The sequence below is a fragment of the Chrysemys picta genome, chromosome 7 (genome assembly GCF_011386835.1).
Source record: "Chrysemys picta bellii isolate R12L10 chromosome 7, ASM1138683v2, whole genome shotgun sequence".
In the NCBI taxonomy this organism is placed as follows: Eukaryota; Metazoa; Chordata; order Testudines; family Emydidae; genus Chrysemys; species Chrysemys picta.
In genome coordinates this window covers 29313867-29328598 of record NC_088797.1, presented here as the reverse complement: position 1 = coordinate 29328598, position 14732 = coordinate 29313867, and the positions used below count along the sequence as shown (strand labels likewise).

The 14732-nt window shown below is 59.2% G+C and overlaps 1 protein-coding gene across 1 annotated transcript; it reads right to left on the bottom strand.

Moving 5' to 3' along the window:
• Positions 1–112: 112 nt before the first annotated feature.
• On the bottom strand, positions 113–14532 carry LOC112058790 (sarcoplasmic reticulum histidine-rich calcium-binding protein-like). Its single transcript, XM_065552765.1, has 12 exons — positions 14288–14532; positions 13250–13412; positions 12781–12864; positions 12318–12510; positions 11998–12159; positions 9367–9550; positions 7771–9078; positions 7631–7686; positions 6454–6562; positions 5346–5474; positions 3024–3061; positions 113–2850 (listed from the first exon to the last, which is right to left on the bottom strand). Exons 1-12 carry the CDS (start codon positions 14338–14340, stop codon positions 2765–2767), a joined length of 2565 nt encoding a protein of 854 aa, XP_065408837.1. The 5' UTR covers positions 14341–14532; the 3' UTR covers positions 113–2764.
• Between the last annotated feature and the right edge of the window lie 200 nt (positions 14533–14732).

Genomic DNA, 14732 nt, shown 5'->3' with positions numbered 1-14732 from the left:
GTGCATACTGGGAACTGAAGTCTTCCCCACCCCTACATGTGCTGATATAGGTGCATGCTGGGATTGGTAGTTCCCATCCCAAAAGAGACAGACAGACAGACAGACAGACACACACACACAGTGCTTTGTTTTATTCTAGAGAGCAGCTCGATCCATCCAAGCTTGCTAGTCCTTTTCAGTAAGCCAGGGTGTTCCAAGCTACTTCTCTCACCTTCTTCAGGCTTTGTAGCAAATACGGAGCTCGATTCCCAAAGGGCAGATTCCCTGTACACGCCATACTGAGGCAGTCTCCAGCAACGCAAACCCTAAACACTCACGAGTCTGGCCTTAAAACCCAGGAGAAGATCTTAAAAATCTCGAGATCTGTTTTTAATGTATATACATATGTGGGGGGTGGTATTTTTATTTGCCTTCTGATGTCTGAACCTTTATGGGGCACTTGGGGACAAGTTTTTTTCCACAATCAGGAGAGCTGACTTTCAATTGCTTATTTTAATGAAAGTTAAGATTCTTCTGTAATGCCAAAAGTCTGGGCGCTGGGGTTTTAAGGGAAAAAGCAAATATCATGAAACTCACAATAAAATCAGCAATGTGGGGTCTCTCTCTTCCACATATAGAAACTCTGGAATATTTGTTGGCCTGCCTTAAAGTAACCAGGAAGGCTGCTTGGCAAACAAACCTTACTCAGCTTTTCCCTCCTCTCCCCCCCAAAAACCCACACACCCTTTGTGTTGTTGAAATTTGCAGATTTCAGATTTTCTCCCTGAAATGTTTTGACAAAAATAGATGTTTTTTGAAGGGGGGGGGGGGGGGAGGAGAGAATGGGATTTTCATTTAGTCACAAAGCCATTTTTTTTGCTGGAAAAACACTGTTCTGAAAAACCTTCCACCAGCTTCAGGAACTTTCATAGGAAAGTCTGAGTGGTCCAGAGCAGCAGGAGAGCAAATGGCGAAACACAAATTGTTTTAGCATTGCAAGTTCTAAGGTGCTGCCTGCAACCCCATTGCTTAGCTCCTGGTAGGCTTTACTTGCACCTTAGAGGGAAATTTACTCTGTTTCCATCCAGTGGCACTGAGACTTCTCCCACCAGCACTGGTTTCACCCTGGTGTAACCACACAGACATTGATGCGGTCACTCCTGATTTACCTGGCTGCCAAGGGACAGGAGAACCAGGCTCAATGCCATTGGGTGGGTTAAAGGGCCCGATCCTTAGCAGGCATAAATCCTCTAGCTCTTTTTATACCAGCCGAGGATCTGGTCCCAAACATTTTGCAAACCCAGCTGTTGTTTAGATCGTCCCATCCAGTTTTGGCCAGGGGCAAGACGAGAGAGGGTGCTTGGCAGGAGTAGCACAATGCATCCTGGGAGGTGGGGGAGGATGTGACTGTGAGGTGCTTAGGCGGATACCCCCCAAAGCTCCTGCTTCTCCATTCTGGCCCGCTTCCGCAGGCGGTGGTGCCAAGTCTGAGCCCTCCCCCACACCTTCCCACCCCAAGCTCTGAGGCCTACGGGGCTCCCAGAAGAGGCCTGCCAGGCCTGACTCCTGATACCTGTGGGAGCGTTGGCATCAGCAATTGTCATACACATGCTGTGTGACACACACACTGAGGTGGGCAGGGGGAGATAAGCCATCAAAACCACACCATCTTGTTTAAAAAAACAGGATTTTTCAGGATCTGACCCATATGTTTTTTGATCTCTTGAGGTTGGTAATACTGCCCCCTCTCCCTCCCTGCAAGCACAGTGCCCCCTGATGGCTGCCACAGACCCTAATGCCAGGCCTGCCTGGCACTGACTGGTCACTGACTGACTGGTCACTAGCTGTGACACCCCCCATAATAGTGATCTTGTGGCCTGGAAGGATCCCCACAGACACTCACAGCTGGGACCCGCCCCCAAGAGTCCCACACGGCCCCAGCCACTGCTTCATTCCCAGACACGGGGCAGGGCCACCCATATAGGGGCCAGGGGATTCCAAGACCAGGGCTGAGCCATTTTCTGTACCCAGCACATGGCCCTTCCTCCCCTCCCCTTGTGGGCACCTTCTGCTAGTCCTGATGTCTCTGGTGCTAAGTAGGGAGTGGGCCTCACCTGAGGATCATGGGATCCACCAGCAACATGGGGCTGGGCTGGGTCTCCCCTGACAGTGTCTCTCTCTCAGCAGCCAGGTTGCTCAGTTGCCCTGGCACTGACGCTGCCCAGCCCGAGGTGCCAGATTCCCAACCCCCCCAGTACAGATGGGCACTGGCCTGATCCCTACCAGTCAGGGCCCTGTCTCTCTCCCTCCCCATTCGATCACTCCTGATTAATCAGCTTGTCTCACTCAGTGCCCACAGTCCCCCAGTGCATTCTGTCTCCCCTGCTCCTCTGACCCAGCCCCTGACTGCGAAAGATTCCCCACCCTCCCACAATGCGGTATTATAAACTCCCTGCCCACCTTGGGCCCCTTTGCCCCCCATGGCCTCTCCACTCAGTTCCCTTCTGGGAGAGTTTATTGCCTGAAGTGCCACTCACACGCTCCAAGGGCTCTGGACAATCAGAGCCCTGCACTCTGGGGGGAGGGGCGGCGGCCCCAGGACAGGGTCACACACTGCACACTGGGGCACGGGGATCCCTCAGTCCATGTGTCACTCCCACCCTGGTGGCTGGCTTCACAGCACTGTCTCTGGGTCTCTCTGCGCCCCCCGCAGGCCAGGCACGGTGAATCTCGCGTCCCAGATTGCCCCCGTCTCACTGGGACCTGCAGGGGCTGGATCCCTCCCTCAGTCGTAGAAGTCGTCCGGGCTCTGGTCCTTCCTCAGTGACGTTTCCAGGCCTGCTCCCAGCTCCTCCGAGTCACCCCAGAACCCTGTGCAGGTAAAGTGGGGTAAGCAGGTGTGGCCAGGAATCCTGGGTTCTATTCCCACCTCTGGAGGACACACAGATCTAGTGGTCTTAGGCAGGGGGGGCTGGGAGCCAGGACTCCTGGGTTCTATTCCCAGCTCTGTATTAACCTGTCTCTCTCCGTGGACACCTCCTCACCTGTGGCACTGCTTGCTGCAGGCCCCCGCGGCGGTGTCCTGGGGGAGGAAGCACAAACACAGACGGGTCAGGGAATTCCCAGCTGGGGGCACCTCGACCTGCCCCAAGGGGACCATTCTGAAAGCAGATGGATCCCAGCCTCCATGGCCCATCCAGCCGCTTCCCTCTGGCCCAGGGAGGGGCCTGTGCTATACCAAGGACCACGGAAATGAGGCCAACCTGCCTCCCCCTTTGGGGGCTGCCTGCTCCCCACCCCCTCCACAGCGAAGGCCACCCCATGACAGGTCCTCGTGCCCTGGCCCTTTAAATGAGACAAATACCCTAACCACATGGTTCCCCCTTTCACCCAGTTCACGAATCAATTGCTTCCCCTTCCCAAGCAGACAGCAAATTCACATGGGGTTAATTAGTGCCCCTGGGTGGGGGTGGGGGTGTGAGTCTGCCCCCCTAGGGACTGGGTGGAGACCTGGCAAACTTATCTCATGCATAGGAGGATTCAGACAGAAGCCACTGCCCCCTAGAGGGGAAAGGCCCCAGATCCCATTCCCTGCCCCTGAGGCAGCCAGTCTCCCCCACTGTGATAGAGGAGTGCACCCCTGTATTCAGACCCTACACACTTGCACTAATATTTGTACATGGATTGCCATGTGAGGTATCATTTGAATACTCATAGCTTGCTGATCAGTAATATCAGGGTAAAATGCATGCAGTAACTTTGTGTTCAGTTATGAACATAAGCTGAAATCATGACTGAAGTGTGTTCCCAGATAAGTCTGGGGAGCGGCTAAAACAATTTCTCAAAGACAAAGGCTATGGGTACGCTACAGCTTGTGTCGGCATAACTTATGTCACTCAGAGGGTCGCTCAGCTTCTCCTGCAGACACAGCTACTGCCGCTCGGGCTACATTGGAGAGCTTACAGCCATCGTTGGAGCTGCACTGCTGTGAACTCTCTAGTGTAGCCATGGCCAAAGTGCAAGCCAATGCCCCAGCCAGGCGTCAACAAGGCTGATGGGTTATCACAGGAAAGGGAGACAGGGACAAAGAGATCTGCATCTTAAGAAACAGCCTCAGGTCTCCTTCCTCCACCAGCCTCCCTGTCTCTTGGTTCGCAGCTGGAAATGCTTTTCAAAGCAGGACTGAAACTATAAAAGGAGGGGCAACCCACCTCCCCAACACCACCCTCCCTGCCTATCTCATTCTCCACCTCTGAGAAGACAAAGGAAACAGCTATTGGATACTGGGGGAGATGTTGGCAACCCTCCAAGGGGTCCTGACCGGAAGAGTTCGGTCAGTAATGCTGTGGGAAGCATGTGGTGAGAAACTTTGCTTTCTATAGCTGGTTAAGTCGGCACTAGAAAGCGTTTTATCTTTATTTTTCTTGTAACCATTTCTGACTCCTATGCCTCATTGCTCATACTCACTTGAAATCTCTTTGTAGTCAGGGCCGGCTCCAGGCACCAGGCAACCAAGCACATGCTTGGGGCGGCACCTGGTAAGGGGCGGCCAATCTTGGGGTGGTGGGGGGCAGCGCGGTGCGGCATTCTGCGCGGGGGGGGGCGTTCCGGTGGCGCGACACGCGGCGGGGAGGCGGCGCGGGGCGCGGTGCTTGGGGGGGGGTTCCGGCGGTGCGGTGCTCGGCGGGGGGTGGCTTGGCGGGGGGCGGCGCTTTTTTTTGCTGCTTGGGGCAGCAAAAAAGTTAGAGCCGGCCCTGTTTGTAGTTAATAAACGTGTTTTATTGTTTTATCTAATCCAGTGTGGTTAAGTTGAAGTGTCTGGGTAACGCCATACAGGATGGCAAGTTGTGTGTATATTACTCCCATAAAGAAATAATGGACTTAATGTATTTGGACTGTCCAGGAAAGGGCTGGGCGGTACAGGACATACATTTTGTGGCGGGGGAGGAAATCTGGGACTGGGAGTATGTTGGGGTCACCCGGCAGAGGTAACTGAGGCGGGTAAAAGCCAGAGTGCAACCCAAGCATGGCTGGCAGGCTGCAGTTACACACAGACAGTCCGGGCATGAGCTGCATGCTGGAAAGCTGTTTGTGAGCAGCCCAGATGGGAGCCGCTGCAGCAACGTATTGTAAGAGACCCAAGGTTGCCTGGCAACCCCTCACTGGTCTGGACTGCTCCCCAGTATGTCGCACCCACCCTGGGGCCAGACCAGAGCAGGTGCCCTCTAGAAGGGAAAGGCCCCATGTCCCATCACCAACCATGGAACTGGATTCCCTGGAAAGACTCCAGCTCCTCCTTCTGAGAGGAGGGAAGAGCTGGACCGGACTTTGTCTACAGAGCCTGCCCTGTCTTTTGCCCATTGTACCTTGGCCACTGGGTGGTGCTGGCGGGCGGCGCCTCAACCACCTTGACTTTCCTTGACCCTTCCTCCAAGTGAGGGCTCCTCTGGCTGCCTCTCCTCCACTCATGGCTCTCCGACGATCTCCTCTTCACCCTGCAAAGGGCAGACCATGGCGGGGGCTCAGCAGCCAGCTCCTGCCACGAGCCTAGCCAGCTACTCTGCCCTATTCAGGTGCTGATCCCACACCCGTCACCGCGGTATCAGGGCTGCCCCCAGCTGTGCACCGAGGTTGGTACCCATGCAATGCATTCCCTCTCCTCCCCTCCCCTCCCCGGAATGTGTGTGCAGTTGCCTCCTGGATTGGTCTGGTGGAGTGTGGTGTAAATGCCATCCTGCTCTGCGTTTATATCAGAGCAGGCTGACGATGCTTAGTCCCCCATTATTTATCCACTCAGTGCCAAGGGCAGAACCCTGGAGTCCACCTGCTCTAACCCACCAGACCCCACTCCCCTACTAGAGCTGGGGACAGAACCCAGGAGCCCTGGCTCCTAGCCCCCTGCTCTAACCACTAGACCCCTCTTCTTGTACTGTACTAGGAATCATGTTTAGCTAAGCTGGGGGCAGGGTTGGCCTGGCGTTGCTCACCCTGCAGAGACCTCCCCTGTGGTGGATGCCTGCTGCAAATTCACACTGAGGGGCCTCCCCAGGGACTATAGGCCATACAGGGCCTCTGACACATGGGGGAGCATGAGCCAGATTGCACACCCAGTCTGCAGCCACAGGCATCTCCCCTGGCAGAGAAATCTGTATCACTGCCGTTCAGCCTTGGTCGAGTAGAGGGCACTCTGGGATCAGGGTGTTTTCATTAGCCTGGGCTGGGAAAGGGAAGGAAATTCTCTGCCTCTGCTCCAGCCTCTTTATACCTGAGTGTAACCTGTCACATTGACTGCAAGGGGAGAGTGCTCCCTACTGAGTCCCCACCCCACTCCCCGCAGCATAGCGCCCCCTAGGGTTCAGCACTGACTGCAAGGGGAGAGCACCCTCTGGAGCACCTGTCCTGCTCCCTGTAGCACTGTGCCCTCTAGTGCCACACTCAGACATGGGGAACACAGGATTCATGGCCGATCCCCACCTTGGTTCTGTTGCGTTTCCTTGGGGAGCCAAAACAGCTTCTATGTCTTCATCCCCTTCACTCTCTGCTTCCTCCTCCTCCTCCTCCCAGGTTGAAAGCTGTCCTAGATCTGTAGAAGGAGATGCAGAAGCTGAAATTCTCAGGTGGGGTGGCAGGGGCTGGGCAGGGGGCAGCGTTAGGACAAAGGATGGGGCGGGGGAGAATATAAGGCTGAGGGACCTTAGATCTGATCCAGGGGAAATACCAGGCTGGCTGGGCCCAGGGTAGGTTTGCCAGGCGTCCAGTTTTCAATCGCAACTCCCAGTTGAAAAGAGATCCTGGCAGCTCTGGTCAGCACTGACCGGGCCATTAAAAATCCAGTCAGTGGCGCAGCGGGGCTAAGGCAGGCTCCCTGTCTGCCCTGGCTCTGTGCAGCTCCTGGAAGCAGCCAGCATTTCCCTCTGGTTCCTAGGTGGAGGCGCAAACTACGGGGGCTCCGCGCGCTGCCCCTGCCCTGAGTGCCAGCTCTGCAGCTCCCATTGACCAGGAACAGCGGCCAATGGGAGTTGGGGGCGGGGAGGGTGTGTGCCTGCAGACAGGGGCAGCATGCAGAGCCCCTGGCCACGCCTCTGCCTAGGAGCTGGAGAAAAATGCTGGCCACTTCCAGGAGCCACCTGAGGTAAGTGCTGCCCAGAGCCTGCATCTCGCATACCCTGCACACCCCAATCCCGTGCCCCAGCCCTGAGCCCCCTCCCGCACCTAATCTCCCTCCTGAAGCCCGCACCTCGAACCCTCTCCTGCACCCCAAACCCCTGCCCCAGCCCTGAGCCCTCTCCTGTACCCCAGCCCCTTGCTCATCTCGGTGAAAATGAGCAAGTGAGCGAGGATGGGGGCAAGTGAGCGATGGGGGGAATGGAGTGAGCAGGGGCGGGGCCTCGGAGAAGGGGCGGGGCAGGGACGGGGAAAGGGTGTTTGGTTTTCTGCAATCGGAATGTGGGCAACCCTAGCCCAGGGGTCGAACCCTAGCAGGAGGGGGGATACCAGGCTGGCTGGGCCCAGGGGTCGGACCTAGGGGGGATACCAGGTTGGATAAGCCATTGGGTCTGACTGGTGGTGGCTGGGCTGGAATTCTGGTCTGGATGGGCCGTGGGTCTAACTCAGGGATGCCGAGTTGGGGGATACCAGCCTCCTCACTCACCCTGTGGGGACTCTGGGGTGTGGCTGTTCCAAGTAGGGGTCTCTCTGCCACGGCCCCTAAAATGAGATGGGGAGATAGGTTAAAGGGGAGGATTCACTGGGACTCATGGCCCGTGGGGGGTGGGTAAGAAGAGGACTCACCTGCCCTGCCCAACAGTGCCTGGGCCCCCCTGGGCACCGGCTCCCAGGGCGCCCAGCACCAAGTCGCTGTCTGCATCCTCCTCCTGCACACGGCCTTCTGTGCCCCCCACCGCCGGGCCCTCGCTGCCCTTCTCCTCCTCTCCTCCCTCCTGACCCCCTTGCCGCCCCTCCAGGCCTTCCTCCTCCTCGCTGCCTTCCTCCTCCTCACCCTGCTCCCGGCCCCTCCACCCCACCAGGCTCTCCTCCTCCTCGCTGCCCTCCTCACTCTCCTCCTCTTTGGCCCCATCCTGGTCCCCCAGCCCTTTCGGCGGGCCTTCCTCCTCCTCACTGCCCTCTTCCTCCTCACCCTGCTCCTGACCCCCCCACCCTACCAGACTTTCCTCCTCCTCCTCCTCACTCTCCTCCTCGGCCCCATCCTGGCCTCCCAGCTGTTTCAGCAGGACTTCCTCCTCCTCGCTGCCCTCCTCCTCCTCCTCACCCTGCTCCTGGCCCCTCCACCCTACCAGACCTTCCTCCTCCTCCTCCTTGGCCCCATCCTGGCCCCCCAGCCCCTTCGACGGGCCTTCCTCCTCCTTGCTGCCCTCCTCCTCCTCACTCCCCTGCCCACCTGCTAGGCTTTCCTCACCCTCCATCTCCTCATCCTCACCACCCTCTTGGCCCTTCTGCCCCCACACCAGGTCTTCCTCCTCCTTGCTGTCCTCCTCCTTGTTCCCCTGACTCCCTGCCAGACCTTCCTCTTCCTGGCCCCTCCTCTCCACCAGGCCTTCCTCATCCTCCCCCCCATTTGCTGATGCATGGACACGTTCCAAAGCGGAGCCTTCCTTGCTCCCCCTTCCCTCTGCCTCCCCCTCCTCCCCTGCCCCTCCAGAGCCTTCCTCCCCATTGCCCTCCTCATCCTTCTCCCCTGCCTCCTGGCCCCCCTGCCTCCCCACCAGGCCTTCATTCCCCTCCTCATCCTCCTCCCTCTCTTGGCCCCCCAATTCCCCTGCCAGACCTTCCTCTTCCTCCTCCTCCTTCTGTGTCTGCCCCATGGCTGAGCGTCCCTCCCCTCCCTCCAGCTTCCCTACCCCCGGGATGGGAACCTGCCCTCCCTCTCTCTTCAGCTGCGCCCCTTCTCCACAATCCCTGTTCCCCCCAGGCTGTCTCACTCTGACACTCAGCCTCCGCCTTGGCTTCCCCGGAGACTCTTCTGGCCTGTCATCCCCTGCCTGCTCCCCCCATGGCTCCTGGCGCCAGCTCCTGCTCCCCCACTGATCCAGGGCTGTGGTGTCTCCTCCTGGCTTCTTCTTGCACCACAGTCTTGGGACCCTAGGGATGAGAGACAGAGTCTGAGCACAGGATAAGACCGCTAGGCACAAGTCCTTGTGGTCCACCCCAGAGGCACCTGCATCTTAGCATAGAGTGAGGGATCCCTGTACAGACAGCCCCGGTGGCCCACCCCAGAGCCAGCTGCATCTCAGTGCAGGGCGAGGGATCCCTGTATAAACAGCCCCCGCACCTCACCCCAAAGGTGGCTGCATATTGGGATGGGTGATGCACCATTCCTTGGGGTTCTCTTCAATGGCTGGGAACCTTGGGGGGATTCCAGGGAGGTACCTGTCCCAGGACTCCTCACAATCTGTCTCCGTGCTGTCCTGCTCCCAGGCTCCTCTCCACAACAGCCTCCTGGAGGCCCTGTTAGCTGCCCGGTGTCGGTGCCTCACCCCAGAGCTGGCGGCGTCCTCAGTGTGTGTCCCAGCTCCTGCACGTGCCCTGGTCTGCGTGGGCTGGGGGCGAGTCCCTGGAAGGGAGGGGAGTGCAGCTGGTACAGGCTACAGCTGCCAGGCTGGGCATGGCCAGGGCCAGGGCTGCCCAGCGAAATGCCCAATCCCTTCCCAAATCCATGCCACAGGATTGCAGCAGAGCCAGCAACTGTGCCAGGCCCTAGAGGGAGGCAAAGGCCACAAGCAGCTCATTTGTAGCACAGAGCCTCCTCCCTCCCACCTGCAGACCCCCTCCAGCGCCACCCCCCGAATCCCCTCCCCAAGCCTTGCCACCCCACAGAGCCCCCTAAGCCACCCTGTCACCCATCTGCAAGGCTTCATTGCCCTGGCCTTTACCCAGTCTCCTGGGAGGATCCCTATTTCTCTGACAGCCCCAAGCTTAGCCTTTCCCAGGGCGAGTGCCACAGCTCTCCGACTCCTTCGGACTCCAGGCCCCGGTTTGTCACTGTGCACGCTGAGCTCAGACCCCATAAATGCTTCCACCTCCCTCCTGCCTTGCCATCTGAAGCGGGTGCCCCTGCGGACAGACTCTGCCGTCTCACTCCCTCACCAGGTCCCAGAGCCTTGGGTTGTTTAGTCAAATGGTGGGGGCCTATACTGGGGTCTAGGGATGGTTCCAAAAGGTCTTATTGCTAATGTGTGAACTGCCCCCTTAGGCTCGTCGCAGGAGAAGGGGCTCGGGTGTGCAGCAGACCCAGGGGGATGTATATGGGGTTGCCATTCTGATGGGAGATATTGCCACAAAGGGGGTAAAGGGGCAGGTGTCACTGCGCTGGATTCTTTGTCAGACCTGGGGGGGGCCAGACCAGTTCTGTGGAATCTGCTAGCGTGAGCTCAGACTGTGGTTAGTAGATCGGGAGCTGTGTAGCACGGGTCGTTCGGCAGATGAGATCATAGCCAGTAGGTCTGGCTCGGAGTAAAAACCAAAGGTGGGGACTGGCACAAGTTGGGGCCGCACAAAGGGGTCACTTGGGGGCTTAGGGCAAACCTGAACTAGGGGGAATGGTTGACTCCTGTCGCGGGATCCTAAAGTCCTGAGGTGCAAGGCTGTAGCTGAATAGGACATGGGTGGGCAGGCAAGCTGCTTGCGGGTCAGGACTATGGGGTGTAACTGGCTGGGGCCTGCACCTCCAGAGGGAAGATCCGTTTCCCCAGCCTTTGGGGGCCTGGATAGACCTGAGGCTCATCAGCAGAAGGCCTCTGGGCTAACCCATATGGAGGGTGATGTGCCCGGGGTGGGGCTCAGCCCTCAGGTCCAGTGGACTTGCCCTTGGGACAGCTGGTGCCTCAGCCCCAGAGAGATGGATGGGAGGAGGGCCCAGGGGGTGGGAGACATGGTGCCGAGGTAACACTCCCCTGCTCCAATGGAGCAGCCTGGATCAGTTTGGACCCAACGAGTATCTAACCCCAAGGGGGGCTGGCCCCTGGTTAAGGTGCCTGCAGTGAAGACACATTGAAATGGGGTACCAAGGAGGGGCCCTGAGTGGGGTGTATAAACCCTGCTCTGCCACAGTCGTTAAGGGCAGACTAGCTCCCCGCAGCTGTGGCTAACTGACTGACCAGCGAGGCTTGGGACAAGAGGCTGCTGCCCAGGCTAGTGGGAGGGGGGGTTGCCAGCGAGGCTCAGGGCTTCCCAGTGTCAAACTGGAGGGGCAGCAGGAGCTGGGGTGAGGCTGCTGCGGGAGACCTGCCAAGCCGAAGAGGGCTCCCCTTCCCCTTCACAAGCCGGCAGAAGGCTGGCCCCTGGATGGAATATGGCAGAAGGATTTGCAGGCAGCGGGAGCTGGAAGGCTGAGCCACTTCTGAAAGGCCAGGGGCCTGGGGGCAGGTCAGAGGGTTGAGTTTCCGCCCCGCACAGGATTCCAGCAAATCTGGCTGCTTCGGCCCCCTGCCTTTCCCAGGCTGAGCTGATCCTGGCGTGCAGGCGACTAATGCTGCCCGGAGAGGGGAAGCCCCCGCTGGAGTCTCCATTCAGGTGGACTCGCTGCAGAGTGTGGGGAGAAGGGGCCTTTGGGTCTAGCTGCCCCCTCAGAGACAGAGAGCTGCAGAGCTCGCCCTTGTGAAATGCCACGCCTAGGGCTTGGCAAAGAGGTAGGGCTCCTCCCAGGAGACTGGATGAAGGCTGGGGGATTGAACCCCTGTAGATTGGACCCCACCCTCCAGAGACACATTAGCCCCCCAGCTACCCCACTCCCCATTCTCAGCCCCTAGAGCACCCTTCTTCCCACACCCCCACTCCCCTCCAGTGCTGCATGGACATGGCTGGGTGATGGCACCCAGTGGCCGGGATGTGCTGCACCCTCCATGTGCCCATCCACCCTCTGGACTCCCCACTTCTCAGGACAGGCCCCTGGGCCTCCCCACCAGGAGCAGCTCTCCTCTTGTGCGGGTGCCAGGGGGGTGCCTGGAGCACTGCCACCCAGGAGAGCCCCGTCCCTCACCCACATGGACTCCCCAGGCGCACCCTTTGATTCAGCTGTGTTGGGAAAGCGGAGACGATGTGGGGGGAGAAGTAGGGATGACTCCTGAGGGGGCATAGCAGCCAGCATCCTGTAGCCATGGTCCTTGGCGATGTGCCCTCTGTGGAGCCAGGATGTGCCAAGGGAGCCCCCTGTGGGTCTGGCTGCTAGGGGGCAGAGAAGAAAGAGGCATCAGCAGGGACAGGAGGACCCAGGAGTTCGGGCTCCCAGGACAAGCAGTATAGAGCAGGGACAGGAGGACCCAGGAGTCCGGGTGGGCTTCCAGGCTGAGCGGCACAGAACAGGGACAGGGCTACCTCCTTACCCTCCATGGACCCAGCCCCACCTGCCCCTGTGGATGCAAGGAAGGCAGCAGGCTCTGGGGACTGTGTGGGGGAGATGGGATGAGGCCCCCAGGTCCGATACTGCAGATGGTTCATCCACTGTGTGGGGTCAAGGAGGTGTCTCCCAGAGTGTGAGCGCAGAGGCAGGTCCAATGTCCAGGCGGAGACCCAGTCCTGGGGAGAGGGGGAAGAGAAATCAACCGAGTATCTGGATGATTCCAGAGCCCATCATGCTTCAAGGCAGAGCTCACGCTAAGCAGGGTTAGGCCAGGCCAGTGCTTTGGAGGGTGAGGGGGAGAACCCAAGAACTGTGGGGAGAGGGAAGGGCTGCAGGGAGGGGTGGGGGCACTCTCCCCTCACAGTCAGTGCCGGCCCCAATGCTCCAACACTCTGGTGCCAACTCCCTCTCGCCCAAGAGGTTTAGTGTGACTGGGCTGTGCCTACCTGGTGCTGAGGGACCTGGCCAGGGCTCCCTGCCTCCATCCTTGGGTGAAGAAGCAGCCGCTGCAGAAATTTGTCATAGTCCACCTGAGATGAGCAAGACAGGGATGCGACCCTCTGCCCTTGGTCCCACCACAGGCCCCATCTGGATCCCCCAGGGCTGAATTCCTTCCCCCGTGTCTCAGCATCCTCTCTTGCCCCATGGAATTACTGATTTCCACTCACTCTCTGCACTGATGGTGCTAAACCATCCTCTTTCCGGGAGGATAGAACCCAGGAGTTCCCCCCCCCACACACACACACTAACCACTAGGCACCACTCCCCTCTGAGAACACGGGCTTGAAGCCAGGAGTCCTGATTCAGTCTATTTCTCTTGGGGTGCTGTCCCCTGTCCGAGTCTGACTCTCCCCGGATGCGGCTCTCTGTGATCAGCCCGCTCAGCAAGATGTCCTGGTGCTGAGCCCGTCTCACCTTCCTCCTCCTGACGGCATCTGTCCTGGCCCAGAGCAGCCCCAGCTGGGTCTCCAGGTGACCAAAGTCCTGCAGCAGTTGGCGGTTCCGGTCCCGCGCCTGGCGTTCCCGCACACACAGCTCCTGCCATACCCGGCACAGCTCAGCTGCCTGTGCTCCAGGGCTGTGGGGTGAGGCAGGGATGGGTCAGCTCCCACCTGGGCTGTTCCCTGATACACAGCACCCACAGGGACCCCACAGGGCCTGCTTGCCCCACCCTGGGAGCAGGAGCCTCTGCCCCAGCAGGGGTCACCCCCGCACTCACCTTGTCAGCTCCACCCCATCCTGCCAGCAGTACCCCCTAATCAGCTCCACCCCTCACCCGCACAGGGAGAGGCAGCAACACCCCCAGTTCCTGCTGCTGAGTGTGTGGGATGGGAGGGGGGCTGGACGGATAGACGGTGACGGGGGTGAGCATGCAGGCTGGGTGGTTGGTGGGTGTGCGTGGAGAATGGAGGGAGTTGTAGGTTCATTCACAAATGTTAAGGCCAGAAGGGTCTTTTAGAGCCTCTAGGCCGACCTCCTGGATGGCCCAGGCCAGGGAGTGTCACCCTGATGCCCAGGCACTCGTGTCACTCAAGACTGTGCTGGTCCTTGGGGGATGGGGGTGGCAGCGGGCAGCAGTGCTGGTCTCTGCTGAGTGGGAAGGGTGGCAGCTGCAGCAGAGGGGAAGAGCCGTGCTGGCCTCTATGGGGGGCTGGGCTGTGGAGGAGGGGGATAGTTCCCACCCCTGTGGAGGGATGGTGAAGGGGGGCTGTGCTGGTTCCTATGAGGGTGGGGGCCATACTGTGGCAGATGGAGCTGTGCTGGTTCCTATGTGGGGGCTGTGTTGGTTCCTATGGGGGTGGGGGGCATGCTGTGGCAGTTGGGGCTATGCTGGTTCCTATGCAGGGGAGCTGTGCTGGTCTCTATGGGGGTGGGGGGGCTGTGCTGGTTCCTATGAGGGTGTGGGGGAGCTGTGCCAGTCCCTGTGTGGAGAGATGGGGGCAGTGCCCGTACCTCCTCCGATGCCGCCTGTGGCTCTGTCCCGGGCCAGGCAGAGGGGAGGTCATCCCGGACGTGCTCCCTGTAATCAGCTCTGGGGAACACAAGGCTCCACTGGGAGGAGCTGCTGTGTCCGTCTGACCCACAGCCCAGTGTCTGTCTGAGCCAATCAAAGGAGGCCCCAGGGGATTAGTGAGAAAATCCCATTGCGAAGTCGGTTGCCCCCGCCCCTGCAGAGTCTCAGCCCCAGCTGTGGGGGGAGGGCAGGGGGCTGAGAGGTGCTGGGCCCAGTGCATGGACCCTTCCCTTGCTCCCCTTCCCCCCTGCACCCTTCAGGAGTCCCTTACTCCCACCCCCCACACCTCTGCATGGCAAGGTTAATCTCTACAGCTGTAATTAGCTGGGCCCGCCTGCCAGTATAGGACCCAGGGGACCCCAAGGCCTAGAATAGCTGCAGCCT

Coding starts and splice junctions, on each gene's coding strand:
- LOC112058790 (XM_065552765.1), bottom strand. CDS start 14,340: ATGACCTCCCCTCTGCCTGGCCCGGGACAGAGCCACAGGCGGCATCGG. Junction 12,511..12,780: donor GCCAGGTCCCTCAGCACCAG/GTAGGCACAGCC, acceptor CCCTCTCCCCAG/GACTGGGTCTCCGCCTGGAC. Junction 6,563..7,630: donor CACCCCAGAGTCCCCACAGG/GTGAGTGAGGAG, acceptor CTCCTTCTACAG/ATCTAGGACAGCTTTCAACC.